At 43.0% G+C, this 26,608-nt stretch overlaps 1 protein-coding gene across 1 annotated transcript in view; it reads left to right on the top strand.

Moving 5' to 3' along the window:
- LOC308306448 (zinc finger MYM-type protein 4) overlaps positions 1–26,608 on the top strand; it is a 52,802-nt gene that overhangs the window by 11,973 nt on the left and 14,221 nt on the right. Inside the window, exons 5-14 of the mRNA XM_080751454.1 lie at positions 13,658–13,870; positions 14,419–14,569; positions 15,094–15,209; positions 15,715–16,032; positions 20,808–20,958; positions 21,274–21,449; positions 22,069–22,240; positions 22,550–22,663; positions 22,814–22,857; positions 23,543–23,699. Coding sequence (XP_080607580.1) covers positions 13,658–13,870; positions 14,419–14,569; positions 15,094–15,209; positions 15,715–16,032; positions 20,808–20,958; positions 21,274–21,449; positions 22,069–22,240; positions 22,550–22,663; positions 22,814–22,857; positions 23,543–23,699 — 1,612 coding nt within the window. The remainder of the gene's footprint in view (positions 1–13,657; positions 13,871–14,418; positions 14,570–15,093; positions 15,210–15,714; positions 16,033–20,807; positions 20,959–21,273; positions 21,450–22,068; positions 22,241–22,549; positions 22,664–22,813; positions 22,858–23,542; positions 23,700–26,608) is intronic.

The raw sequence follows: 26,608 nt of genomic DNA, 5'->3' as shown, positions 1-26,608 counted from the left end.
TGAAGCGCACCTGGCAGGTCCAGAAAAAGCACATCAAGTGCATCCAGGACTCCCCAGAGGAGCCCCAGAGGACCCCTCTATACACCAAAACGGGAGAGCTCACAAAGGGAGGAATGCGGCTACCCACCTACAGATGTGCCAGAGGTTCTACTTCAATTGAGTCTTTTCATCTCTACCTGAACAGATTCATACCAGGTTTGTCTTGTCATATTTTATTTTTTCATGTGTTGCATAGGCCAAGCATATTCATTATAACTTACATATTTAAATGTAATATTTTTTTATGTAATATTTTTCTTCTAGGGACCAGTGCCAACAGTCTGAACTTCCAGATCTACCTGCTGGATGGACTGCATAGGTGGAACCAGGACCGTGCTCAAGCTGCCCGGTCCACGGAACCATCTGCTTTACGCAGCTACTCTGGCCAAATGCTTCACTCCGTCAACTTGGACTACGAGAAGTTGTTCGGCAAGAAGCTTGTACCGGACTTCTGTCCACCAACACGTTACACTGGTAAGCATTTGTGAACACATTGGTAATTCAACTCTGCTTTTTAAAATGTTAAATGTATTAACTTTAGTAAAACATCCACTTTGTATGAAAATGTTAAATGTATTAACTTTAGTAAATCATCCACTTTGCATGCTTTGTTTCAGGAGAGCTCATAGGTGTGCAGTATCTTTTCCAGCAGACTGGTATGGTGCCACAAGATATGGACCCTGCATCACTGGAGACCCAGAACCCAGAGTTAATTGAGGAACACAGTGATGACGTGGAGGAAGATGAGGGTTTCTCTGACCTCGCAGAGAACGACATGACAATGCTGCTGCCTGAGGTCCTCGTGGCTCCAGTCTCTTTGACTACTGGCCCCTCTACCTCATCTGGTGTCACAGCGCTGCTTCATGAGGTCCTCGTGGCTCCAGACTCTCCAACTCCTGGTCCCTCAACGTCATCTGGTATCACGTCCACTGCTGCTCCCGGTAAGTGTAATATCCAAATGGCTGCAGTTTTTTAGGTTGAATTTGACAACACTTATTTGGTACTGTAGTGAAGCAGAGATGTGAAAAATACATCTTACTTTGGCTCAGACCCCAACAAATGAGGCAAGAATTAACAGCCCCCCCCCCCCCCCCCCATCTCTTTACCTACAGCTACATCTTCAATGACCTCGGGTGCATCCACTTTGTCCCCTGAAGCTGAAGATGATGATATGGTAAGTGTCGAGTGTGATCGACTTTAGAATAGTGTTGCTGTCAGGCAGACACCCTGTATCCATATTTCAACTTTTGTTCCTACTTCATCATACAAGAGTGTCTTGTGAAAATGGCAGATACACAAGCTCACAACGCCTGATCATGCGAGGCGCAAGCTTGTAGATCTGCTATTTTCACCCGACAGCGAAGGTGTGTATATAGATGGTAGCCACTCACAGCCACTTAAGGGATCACTATTTTTGACTACCTGTGAACACACATTTCATAAAATCCACACAATTGTCATTAATGGTCAATGAGTATTTACCATGTTTTTTCTTTTTCTTTTCTTTTTATATTAGGCGGTTGCCGCAAATGCCTCTGGAACCCAGGCCGTGGACCAACTCGCAAAGTACTTGGTGGGACTTGGGGGTCAGACTGAGACCCCCCTGCATCTCACTCCTCAGCAGGAGATGCGCATAATCAACCTGTGGGAGAACCTTGATGACTTTGACAAGCAGAAAGCGCAGACGGAAGCACGCGGAAGCTTCAAAAGAAAACATTCAGACGTGCCCAATGTGGAGATCGCCACCCTCTCTGTGCTAGGCCCTGGGGGAGGCCCTGCCCAGTCACCTGACTGCTGTCGGCTGGTGGAGGACATCATAACTCGTCTCTGCTTTCTCCACACAAGGCCAGTGAGGACAAGCAACCAGACTATGTCACGGTGGGCCTTAATACTGAAGGCGTATCACAACATTAGGCACATGGTCGTGACCAACCAAAGGGTGATGGCTGAGACGGAGTTGCAGTTGGTAGATCTGAACCAGTGCACCATTAAAAACTGGTACAATGCAAAGGCGACGAAGCAGGAAACTGCATTTGCATTACCTCCGGCGATCTCTGTGTCAAGTGAGCCTCTGCGGGAGGCCGGAGTGCTCCCTGTTACACAACCCAGGCCAGCGCTACCGGAGCATCGGTACCATCTGCCGGAGAACACAGCAGGTCAGGCGAAACGGAGCTCAACTCGGCAACCACGTCCCATCCGGCCAAAGGGGCCGCCCCAGGTTGTCGCTCAAGGACCTGTGGCTCCCCAGGTTGTCGCCCCACGACCGTTGGCGCCCCAAGTTGTCACCTCACGACCGTTGGCGCCCCAAGTCGTCACCTCACGACCGTTGGCGCCCCAGGTTGCCGCCTCAGGACTGTTGGCGCCTCAGGGACTCACAGTGTTTGTGCCTCAGCTGGTCACACCCGGAGTCATCGTGGCACCTCAGATGATCCCACCACCCAGAGTCATCGTGACACCTCAGATCCTCGCCCCAGCAGGACCAGCTTTGGGTGTATCAGTAGTTTCTGTGCCAGTCGTACAGGGCACCAACACACAAACTGCTGCACCTCCTGCCACAACGGAAGCTGCAGCCATTCCAAAGAGGCCATATAACCGTACTGTGCAAGGGAACAAATGTAAAAAGTGTGGACAGTTGCGCTCTAATGCCACTGGACACAGCCAGTTCCAGGGAACAGTGTATTGCCCCCAGACAGAGACTCTATCCAGAGATGAGTGGTTGGTGGAAATGAGGGCAAAACAAGGCAAATAAGTGTCCCCTATTCCACACAAACCCTGTTCATATTCCGGGGTGAACATTCTGTGAAAATGGCAGATCTACAAGCTCACAATGTGCTATTTTAGGGAAGACAGTCTAAGTATATGTTGTGCCATTATCTTTTTATTCTAATGTTATTACATTATTCTTGTGTACATTCCACTGCTTGCACCTTGAAATCTTGATTGTATTTTGCCACATACAGGTTTGTGCAATAATGACTGTGTAAAGTTTGCACTTGGCACTAAGAGTGACTTCATTTTATTCATTCAGTGTTATTCCTGTCCGATATTGTTTACATTTCACTGCTTGAGTTGCACCTGAAGTCTTGATTGTGTTTTCCCTAATACAATACAAAACAAATCTTTGACGTGTTTCTCCTTTTCTTTTCTCCTGATGCCTGTTTTAATAAAGGCATTATGGTGATTCATAACCATAACATAAGTTGTTATTGTGACACTTGGTTTCAATAAGTTATACGAGTAAGCAGATTCAATTTAATGCAATCTTTATTAGCAGTCTCTGGTCCATAGAAATAGCTTACTTAAATTCAAAGAATTAATCAACTAGCGAAACACTGGCATTTTGGCCAGTGCTGAAAAAAAATATCAGTTTAAAACCTTAGTATGACATTAATTGTACTTGTTTTGTTTAACAAATATGACACTTAATAATGACAATCCTGGCTGCGCCACTAAAGATAAACATGAATGATCAAGGCCAAATGCACATTAAAAGTTCTGACAGCTGAAGGGTATTCCCCAAAGTTATTAGGCCTACAACTCTATCCAAATAAGGGCATGTACGTCACTGTGACACACCCCTTTCAGGAAGTAGGGCAACAAAGAACCGACTGTTCGAGTCCCATCTGTCGCACGTCCAAAACATCAAAGGTGACTAAATAGTACAGACATCAAACAGAAACGGCTACAGAAAAGCTGCATGTTTCTTCTCTCTCTCTTCCTCCTTTTTCTCTCTCTCCCCCCCTGCTCCCCCATTGGTCTGGGGGGAGGGGTTGTCGGCGGGGGCGGGGGGGGGGGGGGGTAGCTTATGGGAGCTGTTTAGACTACACAGAAGGCTTCAATCTAACAACTTAAATGATTGTCTGTGTAGCCTAATAAAAAAGTATTTTGGGGTCTATGGAGATTAAATAAATGCACATATTTTCTGCTTCTAGAACCAAAGAAAGCACAATATCAGATACTTATTTTGTGCAAGCGAGGTACCAGCATATTATTTCTTAACAACAACAAAAGAAAAGAGAACATTTTTCTGGCAAACTTCACCTCAAGACAGATGCGGTGAATGGACATACAACGAATGGTGAGTAACTTTAGTTTTGTGTCTAACGTTACTAGTCTGTGTATAATTGACTTATGGCCTGTTGTCTTGCGACAAAACTGCAATTTTGTTGCAACACTGGGTGTGACTACTGGAGGCACACCTATCACCCTGCCTTATTCATACTTGTCATACACAAAATGGATGATCTACAAGTTCACAATGCATCACCATGCAACGCATGAGTTTGTAGATCTGTTATTTTTGTTGCAAGACACCAGTCTCAGTATAAATCAGGTGTCAATATGTCACTGTTTATTCATAGCTTTGGCCATATATCATACATAAACAAATGTTGGCTAAATATAATTGCATGGCAAATAAGTTGGACAAATTCATGTTATTTTGGTAAGACTTTTCAATATGTGCTTTAAAATGCATTAAAACAATTCAACTTTGACAAAAAGTAACCCACAACAAAGTTCACTGTTGGATTACGCATCAAGCAAGTTTGGGGTTTCTGCAAGAGTTCATTTTCATACTGTACTGAAATGCATTGAATCCAGTGGCAAATCGAACAAACCACAGTATGCTGTGTCAAAATAACAATAATAATAATTGTGCCCCTTCCAAACAAGCTACTCTGTAGATCAACAGGTTTCAGTGATGTCTGTTTTAGGTTATTAGCATTTCAAAAGATTTACTGTTGCATAATACAGCGCTTCTAAAGTGTATATTATTTAATTGAATGTGAAAATACACTAAATAATTCGGTTTCTGAAATCCAATTTTACCATGTTCAAGTATTCATTTATTTTGTATTTGTATGCATAGAGCATGCAATGATAACAATAATCAGTATATTTGCTTGCTTTCATATTAAAAGCAGTGTTACTCATGATGTTGTCCTGTCATTACTAATGTTTTTAAACGGTTTTATTATTCATTATGAGACAAAGTAGAATTCCTGTCATTTAACATTTTGAATCACTCGCACCTTATTGATTGTTATATAACAATTAAAATAGTTACTGATTGTGAAACTGACCCAGCAATCAATCTAATACCAAAAGGTGACCAAAAAGCAAAGCATGCATCTTTTATTAGGAAATTATGACGTCAATAAATAAAACGGTAGTGTATGGCAACAAAATGTAATATGTAGATGAGCCAATTGAAAATAGAATTTCAAATGAAATACATTTATCTTTTATCTGGGCAGCAGTGTTCATTTGTATGTGGAGGGATATAATATAACCAGCTGAGTGGCCTTGTGGTCAGAGTCTCCGCCCTGAGATTGGGATGTCGGGGTTCGATCACACCAAAGACTATAAAACAGGACCCAATGCCTCACTGCTTGGCACTCTGCATTAAGGATTGGACTGGGTCTCTGCAACATACTAGCGTCATGTCCAGGGGGTGTACTTGTACATCAAGCTGACTCAAGCTACAGAAACGGGAGATAAGCTCCTGTGTGACTTGTGACATGTGACTGATAGTAATGACATATAAGAAACAAAATTTGCCAGGTCAAATCATTTTGAAATTCATATGTATGTATGTTATTTATTTATTGAACATCACGCTTATTTTTAATTGTTTGTTTTTCATTTGCAGGATAACATGGGAAGAGAAACACGCGCTGCATTACAGAAAGTGAGCAACCTGAAGAAGAGGGTAACGGATGAAATGAACAAAATTGTTTTGGGCATGGCAGCTAGCCATGGGGCTCCTGTCAGACTTGGGGTGGCCAGTTTGTGCCGGGGAAGCTGTCAGTTTGAGAGCTTCTTGAATCAGTTGAACTTCAGGGCTGAGTTCGCCACTCACCCATTGCGAGACCCTGACAGAACGATTACGTACTGGAGGAACAAGCTGGTGGACATGCTTGCAAAATGCACCGAGGCGCAGGCCATGTCCGGCCTATCTGACAAAGAGTGGAGCGATTTCTTGCAACCACTCAGAACTTCCGGTGGCCGTGCATCAGATGCTGAAGACTATGTCCTGCCTGGTCTAGCTCACATGTTTGGGCTGCACATACTCATTTACAAATCATTCTACAACAGACACCAGCCCACGCCAATCCTAGTCATCCCTGCCACGGTCTTTGGAGCAGAGCCGTTCAGTCATAATCCTGTCATTCTTGGCTGGAACTCAAGTCATTACGAGAATTTCATTTGTACTTCTGATGAGTCTTTGAAAAGGACCTCTGAGCTCCTTGAGGATTGGTGGAAAGGCATCCGCAGTATGTCCATTCATTTCATCCATTTTCTGCACAGGGAGTTGGAGGAATCAGAAAGGGAAAGTAGCATTTGGATAGAACAGGGTCAGGAAATGATGAAACCTAGCACCACAGGCTTAAATCGAAACATTCTAAGCCAAAAATGTAGGGGATGCGAGAGAACATTTAAGAGTATTGCAATCCATCTCGGCATATCATACAATTCAGCTTGCAGAAAGAAGTATGCTGAAACTGAAATAAACTGCCACAAAACAGAACGTTTAAGAGAAAGAAGCAGAAAATTCAGGGCGAAAAACCTAGATGAGGTGAGAGCGAAGAACAAAGTTGCGTCTGCAAAGAGAAGGCAACTGCATTCCGAGAAGGTGAGGGCAGAAAGTAGAGCTGCTTCTTCAAAGAGAAGATTACTCCATCCTGAGAGAGTGAGAGCATTGAATAGAGCTGTGGCTTTAAAGAAAAGATTACTTCATTCTGCGAGCGTTGGAGTAGAAAGTAGAGTTTCCTCTATGAAGAGAAGGAGACGCAAGTGTGCTATTCCCGCCGGAGCTGAGGAGATAGGGGGAGGAGCTTGTGCAAGGACGCGCTTGCACAAGCACAGATATAAAAAGCTAGATACCTCATCTGCCGCTGCAGTTCATTGGCGTGACTGGTAAAACAGGACTGGCGGAAGTGTTGAAGGCACTCTTGACACTCAAAGTGACTACTGACCAATCACAGCTTGTCTTTTCCGGTACTTTCAGTACTTTTCTAGCTTTATTGGCATGAAGAGAAAAACGTTTACTTTGCCAAAGCAAGTGCCTCTGGGAAAGAGGGGGTCCCGCATCTGATTGGCCTACCAAAAGCCCCCCCCCCTGTGACACACAAGGAAGCGTCCTTCAGAATTCAGGAAGCTCGCCTTAAAAAATGCCAGTCCTCTTTTACCAATGCCCCAGAGCCGGAGGAGGCGTCTACCTTTCTATGTCTATCATTGGGAGAAGTCCCTTTGAGCCACAGTCAGTAGCAGAAGCAGTCCCCTGGTCAATATTTACTATTGTCTATAAAGGCATATAACTTGGTAAGAGTGCCGAGTCGGCTCATGCGACCTTGGCAACGCTTGACACCGCTCACTTGGGGGTGTCTCACGTGGATCAAGGTCGGCTGAGACGGCGTGCCTCCGTCATGGTTTTGTCAATAAACTATACTTTGCCAAAACAGCGGGAGAAGCACTTCCGCATTGGGCGTGGCCCCAGCTCAGCTCCAGGGGGAAAAACGCAAAGGGGACGATCCTGTGGCGAGAGCAGAAAACAGAGCTATTAATGTAAAATGAAGGCTGACAAATTGAGAGCGGAAAACAAAAGGGCTGCTTCTGTAAACTGAGAAATCTATAAAAGTGAGTAGAGAAAACAGAGCTGCCGCTATTGAGGTTACATTATCTTGAAAAAGTGAGAGCAGAAAATACAGCTGCTTCTATACAGAGAAGATTGCATGATCCTGAAAGTGCAAGCAGAAAACTGCTGCTTTTTTAAAGCGAAAATGTGTCCAACCTGAGAAAGTGAAGGCAGAAAACAGAGCTGCGTCTGCAAAGAAAAGTCTATCTTGAGAAGAAGTAGAGTAGACTAGAGCTTTTTACTTTAAGAGAAAATAACGGAAAACAGAAAATTGTACAAGCAACGCTGCTGCTATTTCTAAGAGAAGGAAATGAGAAGTGTCGCGGTATGCATGTTTATGCATACTCGTTTCATCAGGCTGATGACTCGACATGAAACGTGCCCAGTCCTTTTGTAATACAGATGAGATTTTGGTCATTTTGAAGTCATTTGAATGAGTCATTGTCCACATTGTCTGTGAAATATATACGGTACATGCTCTGTAATTATAATTATGTGTATAATTACATGCTTAATCACCCAGACACATTTTTACATTCCTTTGAGATAATGGATCTGTTTCATATGATGCAAACTATTTACTGTCTTATTAGCAAATTTAAGACTTTGTAACTATATAACTTAAGACTGTTTAATTACCATGTCATTCATGGACAAATCACAGCCACTGAACACAGTTGCTGTGAATGGTTTTGTATAATTCACTGCAGAGGGAATTATAAGTAAAATTTATTCTGCTGCAAAGGAACCTATGCCAAGCAGATAATGGCAGCCTTTTATGGTTTAAACTCTTTTACTGTAACAGTGTTCCAATAAAGGTGAAGTACGTTAGCAACAAATCTGCCATGTTATGTGCTGACCCAACTCTCCCCACAATGTCTGGAAAATCCGGACTATTATACTCTTTGGTTCTCTGTTGCTGTACCTTGTTGACTGTGATTCTTATCTATTTATGCTATTCATATTACCAGACGGACAAAGTCATCATGTGCCATTTCACATACTACTGGACCTTCGGACGCAAAAAAAAACTGCAGCTCATGTGCGTCCATATATGGCCAAGACAATTAATTTGCAAGTGTGACTTGCGTCACGGCAACCACACTTGCAAATGAATTATGTCCTGACTCCTTGTCTCTTTGATGCCCATATAATTATATGGAGATCCCTGATGTCATCAATATTAAGCCCATATGTATCTGGGAATGCCCATATATCGACATATTGTGTCAATCTCTGCTTTTCGCCCTTAGGGTGGCTTAACTACTTTAAACTACTTTAAACCTGTCATCCTTATTTTGGTCATAATTTTCACGTCATCAATGTCATAATCTTCAAATTTGAAAAAAAAATAAGTGTAAATGGCCAATCTGCTGCTGTAGGTCAGAACATGTCCATCCTATGGCAAAGTATAGGGCTGAATTCTCTATTTAAAGTGATGATCAAATTTCTCTTTGCCTCTGTGAATAAATGAGGCTGGGAAGATGTATCATTGCTCATGCAATGACAAATGCTTATACAATACACACAGAAGTAGCTTACTTGTGTCAAGCTTACCTATCTATATGGGTCTTTTGTATGATGGAGCAATGCCTAGGATAGGTTGAAATGTTCGTGTTTTCTTTTTCTTTTTTTTTTACACAATAAACTTTGCAAAAACAGTATGATCTTGTGAAGAATTTGTATTTACTTGGTGGATGGTGGTTGCATTTCTACAGCTGGCAGCTTACCACAGACTAGGGTTTGACAATGACAAGAATCACTGAACCCCTATTCAAAGGACAACATTAGTTGGTCTCATGTAGACATGTACTGCACGTGTGTGAATGCAACGTGGTCAAAGTTGTGGACCAAAGAATATACAATATACAAACGTCCTCTGAAAGCCTACTGTAGGGTTGATGCAATAGCAGCAAAAACAATTATTCTAAGGGCAAGATATTTGGGGGAACACTGGGTTGGGTAACTGTATCAAATGCAATATTGTAACGGCTATAGTAGGGAGATGACATGGTAATTTAGTGCTAATTAGTCTAAAAGCGCAACATTTTGCTCTAATGATTTAGCTAGGGCGCCCGAGTCTGCGACATTTGGGGTCGCCACAGTGGCCAAATCAAGTTGGGCTCTCATCGACTTTCAATAAAGGAGGAAAATACCCAGAAAAACACTTTTTTTCTGGGTATTTAACTCACTCCCTGCTAAACGTCCTCAGAACGTCTTTTCCCCTGGGGATGTCGGTGCCAGACGTCTTTCTGGACGTCTTTTACTGTACACACTGTACACAAAAGATCTAAGCCTTATCCAGCCTCTCACAACATATGATACACTTCCTCAAAGTCTGACAGTGTTTTTTACAACATTAAACAAAAGTGCACAGCCTCACATGAAATTAAACATCATTAAATTGTCCAAAAAGAAAGACCTCCTCTCAGAAACCTGAAACCAATTATACAATGAGAGCAAGACGGGTAACCAGAAAGCCGCAGCTTGTGTGTGGGCGTGCTAGCGTTTGTGTGTGTGTGTGTGTGTGTGTGTGTGTGTGTGTGTGTGTGTGTGTGTGTGTGTGTGTGTGTGTGTGTGTGTGTGTGTGTGTGTGTGTGTGTGTGTGTGTGTGTGGTCCGCTGTCTGTTTCAGTGGTCCCTGGACCACCACATATATAAGCACATCATTTCAATTCAGTCCCTTCAAAAACTGCCTCTCTCTAGCCTCTCAGACTAAAACAACAACAACACACAGACAGATCGCTGTATAAATGCTTGTAAAACATAGCCTTACCTGATATCTTATAATCCACCTCATGTCGGTAATCCATAAGCCCTGAAACATGACGGTCGCTGAATCCATATGGCTTTAGTAGCTCTAAAATGTATTTTATTGGCAGTTAGTAGAAACGGTTTATTTAGTCCTAGCCACCCAGCTGCAGGGGGTGACTGGGGGTCCCTGCATGACAGTCTGGCAGTGCGATCTGTACTGGTGGTCCCCGGTCCCTCCCTGGATGCCTGCCTACACGGAATCGGTAATCCCCGGGGGTCCACAGCTCAAACAGATGGTTACACAAGTGATCGGTTTCTCTTTTTTTTCTCCTCCCTTCAAGCCTGCAGGCAGGCATGGCTGCATGGCGCGAGTTTGATTCAGCTCACTAGAAAGCTCTCTAACAAATCTCTCGAACAAAACTTGTGGGGGTCCTTCACAATGAAACGTCCATAACGATCCATAACAATCCTCCTAATCCTTCAATCTTCAATGCACATGTCGGGTGCATGTTCACACAACACAGCACGTCGAAGTGAAAAACTTTCGTGATGTCCCCACCCCCCCCCCCCACACACACACACACACACACACACACACACACACACACACACACACACACACACACTTCTGAGGAAACGGCAACCTAACCAAGAGGCCATGTGATTTCTGACTAAAGAGAAACCTAAGTGCAGGCAAGTGGGTCTGTCTGCAGACCAAAGATTAGGGGGCGGATTGTGATGGGGATGCTATTGGATAGTAGATTAGGGGGCGGATTGTGATGGGGGATGCTATTGGATAGTATGAGAATGAATCAATCCGCCCCCTGGGGGTCCCCGGACCCCCAAGAGAACCAGGGACCAAAAAAAAAAAAGATTAATTCTCATACTATCCAATAGCATCCCCCATCACAATCCGCCCCTAATCTTTGGTCTGCAGACAAACCCGTCTCAGTGCAGGGGCTACTAGAGGGTCGCGGCCCTTCGGGCTGCTCACATCTAGTTGGGCTATAGGGGCCTTTTTTTTGTGATGACAATTATTTAAATCAATCAATCAAACGGTACAGTTTCATGACAGTAGGCCTACAGTTGACTGATGTAAGGTCAACTAAAAGGAATCAAAGCTTAGGTAAATTATTTTTGAGTGCAGAGAAGTTTAGCTTTGTAGAGCAGGGAAGAGGATTTTTGAGGGCAGGGCTGACATGTCCTAAAATGAGAAAATAGCAAATCTACTAGCTCTAAAAGCTCTCAATGTGTTGCGTTGCAACACATTGAGAGCTTGTAGATCAGCTATTTTAGGTGCAGCCAGCAGCCTATTCTAGACAGAGGGTTATTCGAGAGACTCAAGCCCCCTTTGATGTCTATATGTGTGCACCTGTAGAGACTAGAGAGTGTATTTTTGGCAGTAGGACAGAGAGAAGGAGAGCGAGAGCGCCCCCAAGTGACAGAGGCCTTCATTCACTTATTGAATAGCACAATATCTACTATGTGAATGAACTTCAATGTAAAAGTCTGTAAAAAAATGGTCATACATGGCCAATTTTCTAAACAACAGAATATCTGGTTTGGAGCACTGGAAAGAGGGCACATTTATCTTTCCAGCAAGGTATAGTTTATATAGTATTCATTGCTCATTCATGATTTATTCAATTTTCCAAAAAGGAAAACCTCTTCTCAGAAGCCATACCATACCCTATACTTTTCCACTTTACGAGATCAGCGAACATCTTTGAAACTTATAGTTTGGAGCGTTGGAAAGAGCATGAATTTGCCTTTCCAGCAAGGTATAGTTTATAATAGCAATCATATTTTATTCATAAGTTATTCCATTTTCAAAACTAAAACATGCTTTTACTCAAAATGTCTTCTCAGCAGCCTGTGTTTTGCCCATAACATGCCCTATCTTTTTCCACTTTCTGAGATAAGCGAACATGTTTGAAACAAACAACAACACATATATGGAAAGCGCACGAATAGGCCTTTCCAATAAGCCTTTGTTTTGTTATTTTATGCCTCAACATCAATGCGCAATTGTCCCTTCAAGATGAGTGAAATCGTCAGAAATCCTCGGCAGTGCCTGTGCAAGGCAAGTTGAACTTGGCAGAGAATGAGTTAAGTAGGATGTGAGGGATCTAACTAGGGGTTTGTCATGATGCTGAATCAATTGCAAGCATTTGTTTTGCACAAAAACATTCCTTGGGCTATAAATGGCCCCAGAAAACGATGGTTTAGTGATGAAAAGTGATGACTGATCACTTTTCAGAGTTTAGTGGGTGTTTTCTGGAGCTGTGGCGACCCCGAATGTTGCCGACTCGGGCGCCCTAGCTAAATCATTATGGCAAATCGAGTGGCAAAGTGATTTGCAAAGTGAGTTTAACGTTGTGTAACTTTGTTTAATGCTATCAGATAGGTATTTTCTGTTTGGATGTATGGGCTGTCAAGGCCAGAAAGTATTTTTTTGCCACTCAGTAGGCGTTCCCGCACAACTTCCGGGTATGATGATGATGTCACGCGCATACCCTCTATATTTGTATTGAAGGGTACTTTGAAAAAACGCTGAAACGGAATGGCAACATGTCCATGCATTGCACACTGTAACACAATGACGGAATCACAAACACACTAGAAACCAGTGTAGGCCAGTCAATCTAAGTTAAAAAGAAAGACCCAAAAGAAATTGCAATAGTAATGGTTCAAGGTTTTTTATTATCCTTAGGGTCATCCAAATAACATATTAAAAGTTGTGAATTATATATTTAGTGGATCAAGGTTGATCAGGGGGTTCAAGTTTGGGTCCATTCACTTACTATACAGGGAAAAAAGACCCCCCAAAAATCTTCTTTAAGTAGCATGTGAGGGGTCTAACTAGGGTTTTTTTCATGATTCTGAATCCATTGCAAGCATTTGTTTTGCACGGAAAACATTCCTCTGGCTAAAAACGGACACCACAAAACTATGGATTAGTGATGAGTCATCACTTTTCTGGGGTCAGCTCCGTTTTGTGGTGTCTGTTTTTAACCCGGCATTTTTTTTTATTTTTTATTATGGTCTATGACTAAGTAACGAGAGTATTTCTACATTGCAATATCGATACTTTCACTTATGCACTTTTTAGTTATTTTTTTCCACAGCTGCCCATAAACTAGAAAATGAACTACTTTAAGTTAAAGTCGGACACACACAAATCTCTCTCTCTCTCTCCCCCATCCTCACCCCCTCTATCTCCCAGATTGAGCACGAGGTCACCCACCTCGGCCGTCTCCACAAGCTCTGCAGTGACGCCTGTTTCAGTCAGTGGCGGAAGACCCGGCAGTTGGAGAAGAACTGCTGCGACGGCTGCGGCCTCTACTGCAAAAGCGATGCGCCCTCCTGTCAGACCCTGAACATTGACAAGTCCCCGCTCAACTTCTGCAGCCCGACGTGCATCAGCACCTACAAGCAGGTTCGTATACCCGCGGAGGTGGTGCTGATATTTGTGTGCAATAGGGCATTCACCAAATATTGGAATATTCGAAAACCAAAGTCACTATTCGACGTTGTTCACCAAAGTTGACAAATATATTTAGAGTCGAATATTCGACTATTCGAATACTTTGAGGTCGAATAATTCAAATACTAAAAATCACTATTCCTGTAGTAGTGTTGCAAGAAAGTCTCCACTCTCCAGTCCCCACAATAAAAATACAGAGAAAATGCTCATTGTGAATCTGGCATTTGATTTACGCAAAAGGTTTTCAGCTGTTTTCATTGCGAACAGCCCCAAGGGTTCAACAACGTATGAGGTTTAAAACCTGCTTGAAATGGTATTTTGGTCTAAATGGTCTTTTCGTTTTTGTTAGCTTGTAGGTGGTTGTACTGTGAAGTAACTTGAAAAATAACCATTAAAAGCGACGTGAAAAAGAATCGTGACATTAAGATTGCGGGTCGTGATGCTGCTTGAAAATGAATCGTGATGTGATGTACTATGCATTACTCCTTGCTCTTCTACAGACCTGTGTCAAGATGACCGAGTGTGGAAACTGCAAGAAGATGGTTCAGGTCTCCTCCACCACCATGGAACGAGACAGCAAGGGCAAGATTCAGCTGTACTGCACTCCTCTCTGCGTGGAAAAAAGCCGCTCACCCAAACACGTTCTCAGTGGTAGGACGTCTTATTCCCTAAAACCAAACAACTAAATGTCTAAATCTAACGCCAACCTTAATCTTTAAAAATCCTTTTTAAGCATAAAAAACATTGTGAGGATCAGGAAAAGGGCCCACAATTCCATTTGGTCCTCAAATGTAAGCTATATCCATATCAAAATCATTCAGTCCAGCTGAAAATCATGACAGTACAAGCTCACAGAGTGTCACTTTGTATCAGAGCGAGCACCGATGTTTTAAGCAGTAATCTTAAAACATAGGTAAACAAAGAACCTATTCAATAAAATCAATAACATCAATAATCTGCTCATCGAAGCTATACACACTATAGCGGTGGTTCTCAACCTGTGGGTCGGGACCCCCAGGGCGGTCCCCAGATGATTAACTTAATGTGCAACATTGTTATCTCACTCAGCAGTAAACAAGCCAACATAAAGTTTAAGTGTATAGAGCACAAAAGGTTGACAGCAGACATAACCAGTCCAATATTTGTATTGATCCCCTCTGCTCTTCTCTCCTCAGGTACCTCGTTTCCCTGCTGCTTGTGTAAGACCGTTGCTGTGCCTCAGTACCATCTTGCCATGGTGGACGGCACCATCCGCAACTTCTGCTCCATTGACTGTGTGTCCGTGTTCCGGGTAAATACCTACATAACAGTGTTAAGTATTAGTAGTGTTAAAGGTTTTAAAAGAGTTAAAGTGTTGGTGTTAAACGAGTTCCTAGCTAAAAGTATGAAGGACTAGTTGGGTGCCAAAAAAAAACAGGGGAAACCATGACATTTCCCCATTGAAATGAAAGGAGAAATTAAAAGTGAATATTCTCTAAAAGTTGAATTCACATTCAAAATTCAAATGGTTCCCACTTATGGGAACCAAAATTGAAATGGTTCCCGATATGTCCAAAGTAGGCCAAATGGTGTAGAGTTGGAACCGAGTGTCTAGTTAGGATCCCAAAAAACAGGGTGGGAATAGAAAATAGGCCTGGGAATAACAGTAGTGTGATCACTTTAGCGATCCCACAATTAATAGATAAGGGGATGGTAAAATGTTAACTAAGAATCTGTTTATGTACAAAACCTGTTGAAAATCTCTGTCGTCAAGCATAGATCAGTCCTAACGGCTCCTTTCCCTCTGCGTCTGACAGAAAACGGTGCAGCCTTCGAACGCAGAGATCCAGGTGGCCAATGGAACCTCCTCGGCCGCCTCCAGGGAGCCTCCCCAGCGAGCCTCCCCAGGACAGGGTCCCCTGCCCGGGGAGGGGCCACCCCCCAGCTCCGTCCCTCCCCTTCCGCAGGAGGCTCCCGTCCACTACCCCGGCCACCACCCCCACACCTCAGTGCCTCCGCTGGTGCCGCCGTACTCCTCCGACCCCCTGAAGCAAACCGAGGGAGACCCCTCCAAACTGACCTGCCACCAGTGCAGGAAGCTGTCTGACACTAAGCCACTGCTGTTCAGCTATGAGGTAGGAGCTGCACGTGCGCGCGCGCGCACACACACACACACACACACACACACACACACACGCACGCACACGTCAAATCGCGAAAATAATAGCTTGTAGATCTGCCATTTATGCTGAATGTTTGCCTATTTTTGAAGAATGTTTTGCCTTTATGATGCCCCAAACAGACACACACACACACACACACACACACACACACACACACACACACACACACACACACACACACACACACACACACACACACCTTTTTCTGTCGTAATGTACCATAGACACAGACAAAGGAGTCTTATTAAAACTGTCATTTGATAGATAATAATGTTCTGGTCAACCATTTGGTAGAGCACATTTTAAGTCACTCTTTCTCATTGAAAACAATACTGAACCTGATTGGGCCATCTCTACCATTTGGTTGAGGCATGTTATGACAAAGAATGTCCACTAGATGTCAGTTTTTCTTTCATTAGCATGCCTTGCCAGGTACCTAGCCATCATACAGGAAGTGAAAAACAAAAAACGGTCGGCTCTGTTTGGTTGAAATTTCAAAGGTAAGATTTTTTTTTTTTTTTTTTACATATTATCGTCTCAGAAATGTTACTGAACATGATTATCTAACTTGATACGATAAAATAATGTCTAATAATCGTCTAATAATTCTCTAAAAACATGCTCTACCAAAGGGGTTGTTTGTCACTTTATGGTAAAGGTAGTGAAAGCTAAACTAAAATTCAGTTTAGCTTTCAATTTAGTATGTATTCGCTATGACTGAATAAAACGTACTCTAACAATTTTTTGTTAATACATTGTTGCTATTTCTTTATATGCTGAAATAATTCTTAAAGTATTCCTGTCTAAAAACATACGCGACAAAACGGTTGAATTGTCATTTATTGGCAAAGACAGTGATGCTAAGAGAATGATAAGACCATTTTTATGAAATAAAAAATATCATGAACAGTGCACTGTTGTTAATAGCTATATTTAACGTTATTCCATTCTGATGGAAATAAAATATATTAGTATGATATTTCACCATTTCTGAGATGTTTCTGTTGAAGTCCTGTAAACATGATTAATACTATGACACAATTACTACTGGTATTACTATTAAATCCATAGTAACAAATACTTTTTTTCTTTCTGTTTACAAATGATAGATGGAGACTAAATCATTTTACGGTGGAAGGCCACGCACTTTTAAGGCACTGATACCGGAGAATCCCCAAGATTCTGATGCTGATCTGAGTGATGAAGATGACCCAATGACTGACCCTGATGATCAACCCACACAAGCAGAAGAGACTGGAGACCCTTCCTTTGAATCCATGGATGAGGAGGAGTTCTCAACAATCATGTCTTCCAAACCACCCCGAAAGAAGAGGAGAAAAGAGAACAACAGTCTTAAAACAGCACACTTGTTGGACACAGATGAAACAGCTCCCTTGTCGGACACAGATGACATCACAGACCCCAGTTCACCTTCTGATCCCAAAACAAGTACAGAGAGAATCTGGAAATACGAAGACATCGAGGAATTCCGGGTTCCGAATTCAAGCTTCGAACCACCTGATGCAGTAAAGACGCCCTTCCAGTACTTCAAAACTCTCTTCACCGACGAGATGATTGAACACATCGCCAACCATACCAACCTCTACTCTGCACAGAAGTCGGGGGATCCGATCAAGACCAGCCCAGAAGAGATTGCGGATTTCCTGGCACTGCTGCTCTTCATGGGTGTTTTCCCCTTCCCGGCCATGGATGACTACTGGCACTCCGAGTCACGCTTCGACGTGATAGCTGATATCATGCCGCTGAAGCGGTTCGAGCTGTTACGCCGGTACATTCATTTCAGCGACAATGAGCTGTGCAGTGACAGTCCAGACCGATTCTATAAAATCCGTCCCCTTTTTGAGATGCTTCGAGAGCAGTGTCTCCTGATCCCTTCCACTTACAAGCACAGTGTGGGTGAAGTCATGGTGGCATGTTACAGAACACAAGCTGGCATTCTCAGTCAACATGTTGCCAACAAGCCAAACGAGCGAGGCGTTAAATTGTTCTGCCGTGCCAGTTCATCTGGTATCATCCATGACCTGCTGCTCTTCCAAGGGCCATCCACATTCTTCAATGTTGCCCTAAGTGAGCAGGAGCAGGCACTAAATCTAAGGGCCAAACTGGTGACAACGTTGTGTAAGACCATCACTCTGCCACAGCTTTCAGTCATCTTCTGTGACAACTACCTCACCAGTTTCAACTTGGTCCAGACCCTGCAAAGGACCCTGGGAGTCAGGTGCGTCGGCACTGTCCCGTCAAACCGAATTGGTGGAGCACCCTTGATGACAGATGCATGGCTGAGGAAGAAAGGACACGGTGCTTTTGATCACATGTCTGCTGAAGGGGTGATAGCAGTGAAATGGTGTGACACCGAATGTGTTGTCAACCTTCTCAGCAACGCCTGTGGCATTGAGCCACTTTCGTCTGTCAAACGGTGGAGCACAGAGGCCCACGCCAAGATTAACGTCCCGTGCCCATCACTAATTACTGCCCACAATGAGCATATGGGAGGCCTCGATCTTTCCGACTTGCTGGTGCACTTGTACAAGACCCCGGCCAAGTCACGGCGATGGTACTTTCCCCTGTTTGGATACATCCTTGACCTGTGCATCTCAAATTCCTGGCTGGTCTACAAGAGGGACTGTGGTCTACTGAAGGAGAAACTAATGTCTCTCAAAAGGTTCCGCTTGGCAGTTGCCCACAGTTTGAAGAAAGTCAACAAACCAGCATCCAAAGTTGGCCAACCATCCTCCTCCTCTCAAACACAGGTAATAGAAGTAATAATAATATTATTAATAATAATAGTAATGTAAAGATTTAATTAGTAACACACTTTATATTTGACTCAAAATGCTACAACTCTCTACATTGTACATTACAGGTGCCACCTCAGAAGAGACGCCTCCCCCCAAGAGTGTCGCAACCACAACCAGATGTGCGTTATGACAACTGTGGACATTGGCCACTTCACTCTGGGGACAAGCGGGGACGGTGTAACGTCTGTCCAAAGGGGGTGTCCAGGTGGAAGTGCCAGAAATGTGGGGTTTGGCTGTGTTTGAATGGAGAACAGCAGTGTTTCGTAGCGTACCACCAGAAATGAAGGGGATCTAATATAATGCCCAGGAGCTGTTGCACCACTTGTGAGATGAGCAAGTCTGATTTATTTTATATAGAAGTTTGCACTTTATTCTGACTTGTTCTACATTTTGTTTGTGTCTGTAAAGGTATTTTTGCATTTGCTATTGTAATTTTTGTTTTGTTTGGTTCTTTATTTTCAACTTTTATACATAATCATGTACATAGACAGAAATATGTATATATTTATTCTTTCAGCTGAATGCAGCAGATAAATCTATGCAACCTTTTTTCCTAGACTTTTTTTTTTTATTGTTTCATTTAATGTTTGTTTTCTGGAATGTTTTCTGGTTAATCTTTGGTCAAAATAACGTACAATGTCGCTGCTGCTGCTGCACCCAAAGGTTTTTTCAATGTTAAAAAATGCAGACTGACAGGTCTATGCACTTTAAAATGATAAAGCGTGAACTTTGTGAGCCATTGTGAGCTTGTAGATTGTCTATTTTCACAATACGTCTTTCTTACGTAATATTTGACAACTAGAAATGTGCAGATACCATGTACGTACACTTATACTGTATGTTGGTTCGTTTACTGATGAGTGAGAAAACAATGTTGCACATTAAGCTCATCTGGGGACCCCTGGGGGTCCCGACCCCCCAGTTTGCAAACCAATGAGAGGGATGGTCCATGATGGCCTAGTTTGTTGCTGTACTGTTTTGTTAGTCTGTTTTGTCATAAGTGTTTTTATTTGAAGAGGACCATAATGGAAAGAATCACTTGGGCTCTGTGATGCTGTGACTGTCAGGAAAGTGCTACTGTGATCCTTTGTACGCAATGTCACCAAATAAAATCAATCAATCAAAATTGATATCTCAACCGTTTGGTAGAGGCTTATATTTTGAAAACTGCTGGATAAGTAAAAGATATACAGTATTTACTGTAAATGGTAATAATTTATTGTTATGATTATTGCCTCAAGGAAATAAAAGAATGCAAAGAAATATGTTTGTTTGTTAGTGAAACCTTCAAATGGACATAATCATCCATTACCATCAGGTGCGATATAGACTGCGGCACATGGACACATATGGACACATACTGTATAGTACACACATACAGTACATGCGCTCGCATGCACACACACACACACACACACACACACACACACACACACACACACACACACACACTATCATACACACACTATCATGTTGTAATGGATTTATAGTAATTCTCTTTGCTACATGGGTAACCCTTATTCTGTGTGGACCAAAATGAAAGTAAACTCAAGCTTTGTTGTTTGATCCTTTTGACATACATACAATATAAATGCAGTTTGTCAATAAAGCTGTCAATAAATCAATCAATCACATTAACCCTCACAACACTGCCACTATCAGTTCTGCAGTTACAGTTAGTTACATTTTAATATTTCATTATATTTAATAAATACAAATTCAAATATTTAACACAGAATCCAATGTTTTATGTTCATGATTCACAAGGAGCCTGGGTGGCTTAAAATAATCAAAATAAATATTTTCTCTATGGGAAAGAAACAATAGAATCAATGGGTTTTCTACTGCTATGCCCCATTACTAATAGAATAGCAACAATAACGGTGATCATGACGTTTTCACTCGTAGGGCCGGATATCGATGTTCTGCAGTAAGACGTGCTGTGAGCAGTACAAGAGACAGAAGAACATCCTGATTGTGTGTGACCACTGTAAGCTGGAGAGGCTGCTGTACGAGGTGACCACCTACAACCAGCAGGAACGGGTCTTCTGCAGTGAGAGTGAGTAATGCACTGACTCTGTGCTTGAGGTCGTTTTTCTCTTTTTAACCCATTAAGACCAGAGTCCGATTCTACACGTCTGAAGTTCTAACAGTTTTTAAAAAATGTATGCTTCTGAATTGAGGGTTCACACACACACACACTCAAAATATTTTGTTTCAGGGACCCCCTAAAGCAAAGACTTGAGTTAAACTTTTTCGCTTTAAAAATAATAATATCAATATCGAGATATCAACATGCGAGGTATACATATCGACGAAGGTGCTTGAAATGAGGTATTGGTATTCATTATCTGGGTCTCTGTCTGTCCCTCAGATTGCAAGCTCCTCTTCAAACACGAGCAGACAAATCGCAACAAGGAGCAGTCATGGAGAACTTGTTCCTACTGCTCCAGCGTTGGCCATCGGATGCTGCACAGCAACTACAGCGGCAAGATGGAGGAGTTCTGCAAGCCCTACTGCATGTCCCAGTACACTGTCCTCTACTATGGGGTAGGTAGACACTATGCTGCATGTCCCAGTACACTGTCCTCTACTATGGGGTAGGTAGACACTATGCTGCATGTCCCAGTACACTGTCCTCTACTATGGGGTAGGTAGACACTATGCTGCATGTCCCAGTACACTGTCCTCTACTATGGGGTAGGTAGACACTATGCTGCATGTCCCAGTACACTGTCCTCTACTATGGGGTAGGTAGACACTATGCTGCATGTCCCAGTACACTGTCCTCTACTATGGGGTAGGTAGACACTATGGGGAAAACACACAAATGAGAAAAATGCCAATTAGAAATGACTGAAATTTGTTTTGTAAGCAGCTCCCAGGTCCCTCTCTCTCTAGCTCTCTCTCTCTCACTCTCACACACACACACACACACACACACACACTCACACATCCACTCACACACACACACACACACACACACACACACACACACACACACAGGGTCGATTCATACCCTGCCATTATCACAGAGCCGAACCGAAATAAATTAGGCTCTAAAAGTGGAGTATGTAACGACCCTAAGTCTCCTCTCCTATCTGATGTCCAGTCAATTTAAAGCAAGAATTGCCTGACAAAACCAGTTGCATTGGTCCTCCTCCTCCAGATGGCTCGGTGTGACAACTGCCGGAAGCAGGGCTACATGGGTGAGAAGCTGCAGTGTTCGGGCTCAGTGCGCACCTTCTGCGGCCTCCCCTGCCTGCGCCAGTACTGCCACCACTACTTTGACACCGGCCTGCCGATCAGCACCAATGGCGCAGAGCTACCCCCACCATATGGTAATTTTGTCGACAAAGAAATATTTTGTGCGGGCCTTGATGGCCGATCTTCAAGCCGATCTTTGTGAGCTTGTAGATCCGCTATTTTCAGAGCAAAACATTGATGTATTGCATGCAACTGTTACAACGTTGACAGCAAATGGGTGTTTTGAATTCAATCCTGTTCTGTCCTGAAAAATGATTTGTCCAAAAGCAAACAAATGCATGTTGTGTTTGATGTGGATAATTGTACAACTTACAAGATGTTGTGGAGTCTTCATACTGTGTCACCATCACCGTACAAACACAGCGGTCTCTCTTCTCCTGCAGTTTCGAGGCTGCCCCACCACTCCTCCAAGATTAACCCTGTCATCGGTGACGTGGTGTCGTTGGCCAGCAGCTCCAGCAGTCAGCCACAAGCTACTGCAGACACTGCTCTGTCGGGTGAGTACCAACAGTTCTGCACAGAACACTTAATTCGTTTTTTTTTAATGCATGGAAATTCTTAGATGTTTGTTTTTAAAAAGTATTAATATTTGACCTGTATCCATAGGAATTTGGTTCATTAACAGGATTGTTTTTGTCCTTTTATAGGAGCTCTTCCACCCTCCAACACTCATGGCAAGAACATAGACAATGTAAGTTTGTGTGTGTGGGTGCCACCTTTTCTCTCCCCTACTGTAGGTCGTCCTCAGACGAGCCCTCCATCGTCGCTTTAAGACTGAGGATTTTACTGTGTACTGACTGGTTTCTTATTCCGTGGAAAACAATGTCGTTGCTGTCGGGCAGCATCTCCATTCCTCTACTTTTTATTTCATCTTTTTGTTATAAATCGTTGCTATTGAAAAGCCTTTACAACTGTGTGTGGGTTTTACAAATATTGAACCAATGAAAATAAAATAAAAAATATATAATAATCTAAAAACATATGCTGTCCGACAGCAGAGATATTCATGTTCACACATCAAACATGAACCATGTCTGTTTATTTCTACTTAAAGGAAGAAGTCACTCTAACATAACATACAGTAGTGATTAAAAAGTATATACTGGTTAATTTGCGTTTGGTTCTTATTCCTGTGGCTACCTACCCAAATGTAAATAATGTCAGCTTACAGTATCGCTAGTCCTACCGTGGAATTTAATACGATAAAACATTTAGACAATTTAAAACATGAACGTTACCATTAGGTTTCCGCGATAGTCCTTCTTTCCACTTAGTGCCTTGTGGCACATAAGGCCTTCTCTTCTCTTTCCAGACTCATTGGCATTCATGATGATCTGATAATGTTGTGAAATGTGTTGTTTCATGTGCATGTCCAGGCCAGCACCCAGACCGATGCCATGCGTTTGCCAGCGTCCCGTCGACGCCAGATGAAGAACAAGTCGGTTCTGTGTCGTCCCGTCACCATGGACCAGGAAACCCTGTGTGAGATGACCGTGCCAGACACCGAACCTCTGTCCAGAGAATCAGCAGCAGGTAACCAACCGCAAATGAGGACATTCCAGCCTCTGGCTCTTCTAATGATTTGGTCACAAGTCTTCAGTGTCACGCGTCCGCTCTTTTGTCATGTTTTCTTACATTTATCAAAGTATAGTGCAAAGCGCAAAACTTATATTTCCCCCCACTTCATGTAAAAACAAAGCTTACTTATGACTGGAAGTATAATGACATTTGTATTCTTTCTGAGGAAGCACAGCAGTAATACACGTGTGTGCAGTGCATCAGGAAAAAGGAGGATGTCTACTTGGCTATGTCTGTAGCAGTATTACTTGCTTTCACTGCCTATAGTCCTGGTTCTGAGGTAGAAGCTTATGTACAAGACTTTACAGTATAGACTTATTTATTTTACCACTTTAGTAGTACTGCATACAGTATGCTTTCTTTTACAATGACAGCGAAAATAGTAGTTCTACAAGCTCACAACTTGTGATACGATACGCTGTGAGCCTGTGAAAATATTTGAAAACTATAGAAAGTTTGCCACAATAGGGATACCAGGATCACTCATGTGTTTAAGTACACTTCAACACAAATCTTATGTGGATAAAATGGTCATTCTAGCTTCCATAAACCTGAGATTGTATTGTCCAGGAAATACAATGAGAATCAGAAAGCTGACGAGTTGCCACAGAAACGTTGCATACATTTACTTAAAGTTGCTTTTGACAATGTATTCATGACACATGCTACCAGCAACAGTAACTTCTTGTTTGCTTTGGTGAAATCATTGCCAACACTCCAGTGGCAGCCTCTTGGTTGTAACGAAGCAGGTAATTGACCGATCGCTATGCCCCTCCTAAAGCCGTCCTTGTCCAATGCCACGCTAGACGACAGGTTACTAACGCAGCAGACTTGGCAAGCTGCCATGGCGGCGCGCATCGGTGTCTGGCTGCTAGATAGAGATGGGATTTATGGTTCTTTGAAGTGAACCGGATCTCTGAGATCCGTTCCTTTCAAAGAGCCGTTCAAAAGACTGGCTCATTTTAGTTACTGGTTACTTTGTAGATTTTGATTATGATTGTAAATCACTTCCACCCATATAGGCCTATACATTTTGGCCATTGGATACATTTCTGGCATTTGAAAATAGGTGATCTACAAGCTCACAATGTGTCACGTTGCGATGCATTGTGAGCTTGTAGATCGGCTATTTGCAAATGATTTTTCTACATTTTACTCATTGGAAAACCTGTGAAACAGGACATTCTGCATAATGAGTACGTTCTAATATTGGTACTTTAAGTACATTTTGAAACCAATACTATTTTACTTTTACTCTAGTACATTAATAACATTCCAAACTTGATTGCAGTATTGATATGTTTACCTAAGTAAAGACATGTAGTACTTTTCCCACCACTGTTCATTAGAAAGGAACGGCTCCCTACTGTGAACCGAATCATATCGTTCATTTCAAAGAGTCGTTCAACAGACTCGATTCGTTCGCGAACGTCCCACCCACTCGCTTCCGTGTCACAAACACTGAAACAAAAACAGAACGGATTGCACTGACCTACACAAACCCACGGGAATAATTTAGGAGCACTTCATGAGAAAATATAACTGGTAACACTTGTGTACTGTATGTTAATCTGACTTTAGTATAGGCCATTGTTTTCTTCCTGGACGTGCGTTTGTTTGTGGCAGGTTAGTCTGCAGCTGGGTGCTATTGCTGCACGCCGCCATGGCAGCTTGCCAAGGCACCCGCCTTAGTAACCTGTCGCTAAACGTGGCATTGGGCAAGCACGGGTTTAGGAGGGGCATAGCGATCGGTCAATTGTGCTACTCTAGGAGGTGTCCCATCTAACCACTATGATATGACTTAAAAGTGTTCATGGACATTGAGAACGTCTTTATTACCATTTGTGGAAGCCAGAGAAAGGACATTTCAGTGAATTGTTTTCTCTTAGATCTTTGAAAGATGCAGTAACACAGTAACAGAGAAGTTTTCGATATCTGGATATTGATTTTATTTACATTTTTTCATATTGTTCATTTGAATCTATCTCTCATGGTGGAGAATTTTCGATAGGTTTCCCACCCAGCGCTGTCTGTTTCATTCTAACTCTAATCCACAACCATCCCACAACATCTCTCACCCATTCCTCCACTGCACACAACCAGCCAATCCGACGGTCGCCCCAACAGCCGAGCTGGCTAGCCTAGCTAGTCCTAGCTCCGCCGCACCGCCCGTGGAGCCTGGACCATCGCCGGCGATATCGGCCAAGGGAAACGCGGAACCACAAGATGCCTTGCCAGCGCGCTTGACCGGACGCCATTTCCTGGCCATGACGGAGAACAGCAAATCCGCATGCAAAGTCTGCTCCAACCACAAGCGGATGAGGGTAGAACAGGAGCAGAAGGAGGAGGGAGGGGAGGAGCAGGAGAGAAAGAGGACGAAGAGGGAGGTGACGGAAGGTGGTGATGAAGAGCAAAACGCGACGGGAGAGTTGAAGGCGAAGGAGGAGGGGAGCGAGGAGAGGAAAAAGGAGATTGTGGTGGAGGAGGACAGGGCTTGTGAACAGGCCCGGCAGAGGCACACACAGTACTACTGTAAGACGTGTCCAGACGTGCCCAGCTTGTGTCCTGTCCCCTGCTTTGAGCTCTACCACACCCAGCAGATGTACACGGCAGCCCCCGAACTGGACCCGCCGGGTGAGCAGAGCTGCCTGTATTATCGTAGTAATATTTGAAAGAGTGTTTTCATACTTCATACAGTAGAGTTAGTGTGTTCCCTCTTTTTACCTGTGCATGCGTGAGTGATGATGATGAATACTCATCATGTCAAACCTGACTGCTGTATGCGCACATCGACAAAAGGTGTGAGCTAAAATAAATTAAACATTAAAACGTTAGAACCCGCACATCAACAACAGTAAAGACTG

The sequence above is a fragment of the Nannobrachium achirus genome, assembly GCF_963921795.1.
Source record: "Nannobrachium achirus genome assembly, chromosome: 20".
NCBI lineage: Eukaryota > Metazoa > Chordata > Actinopteri > Myctophiformes > Myctophidae > Nannobrachium > Nannobrachium achirus.
Note: the sequence above shows the minus strand (reverse complement) of the source record. Positions and strands in the feature narration are given on the sequence as shown.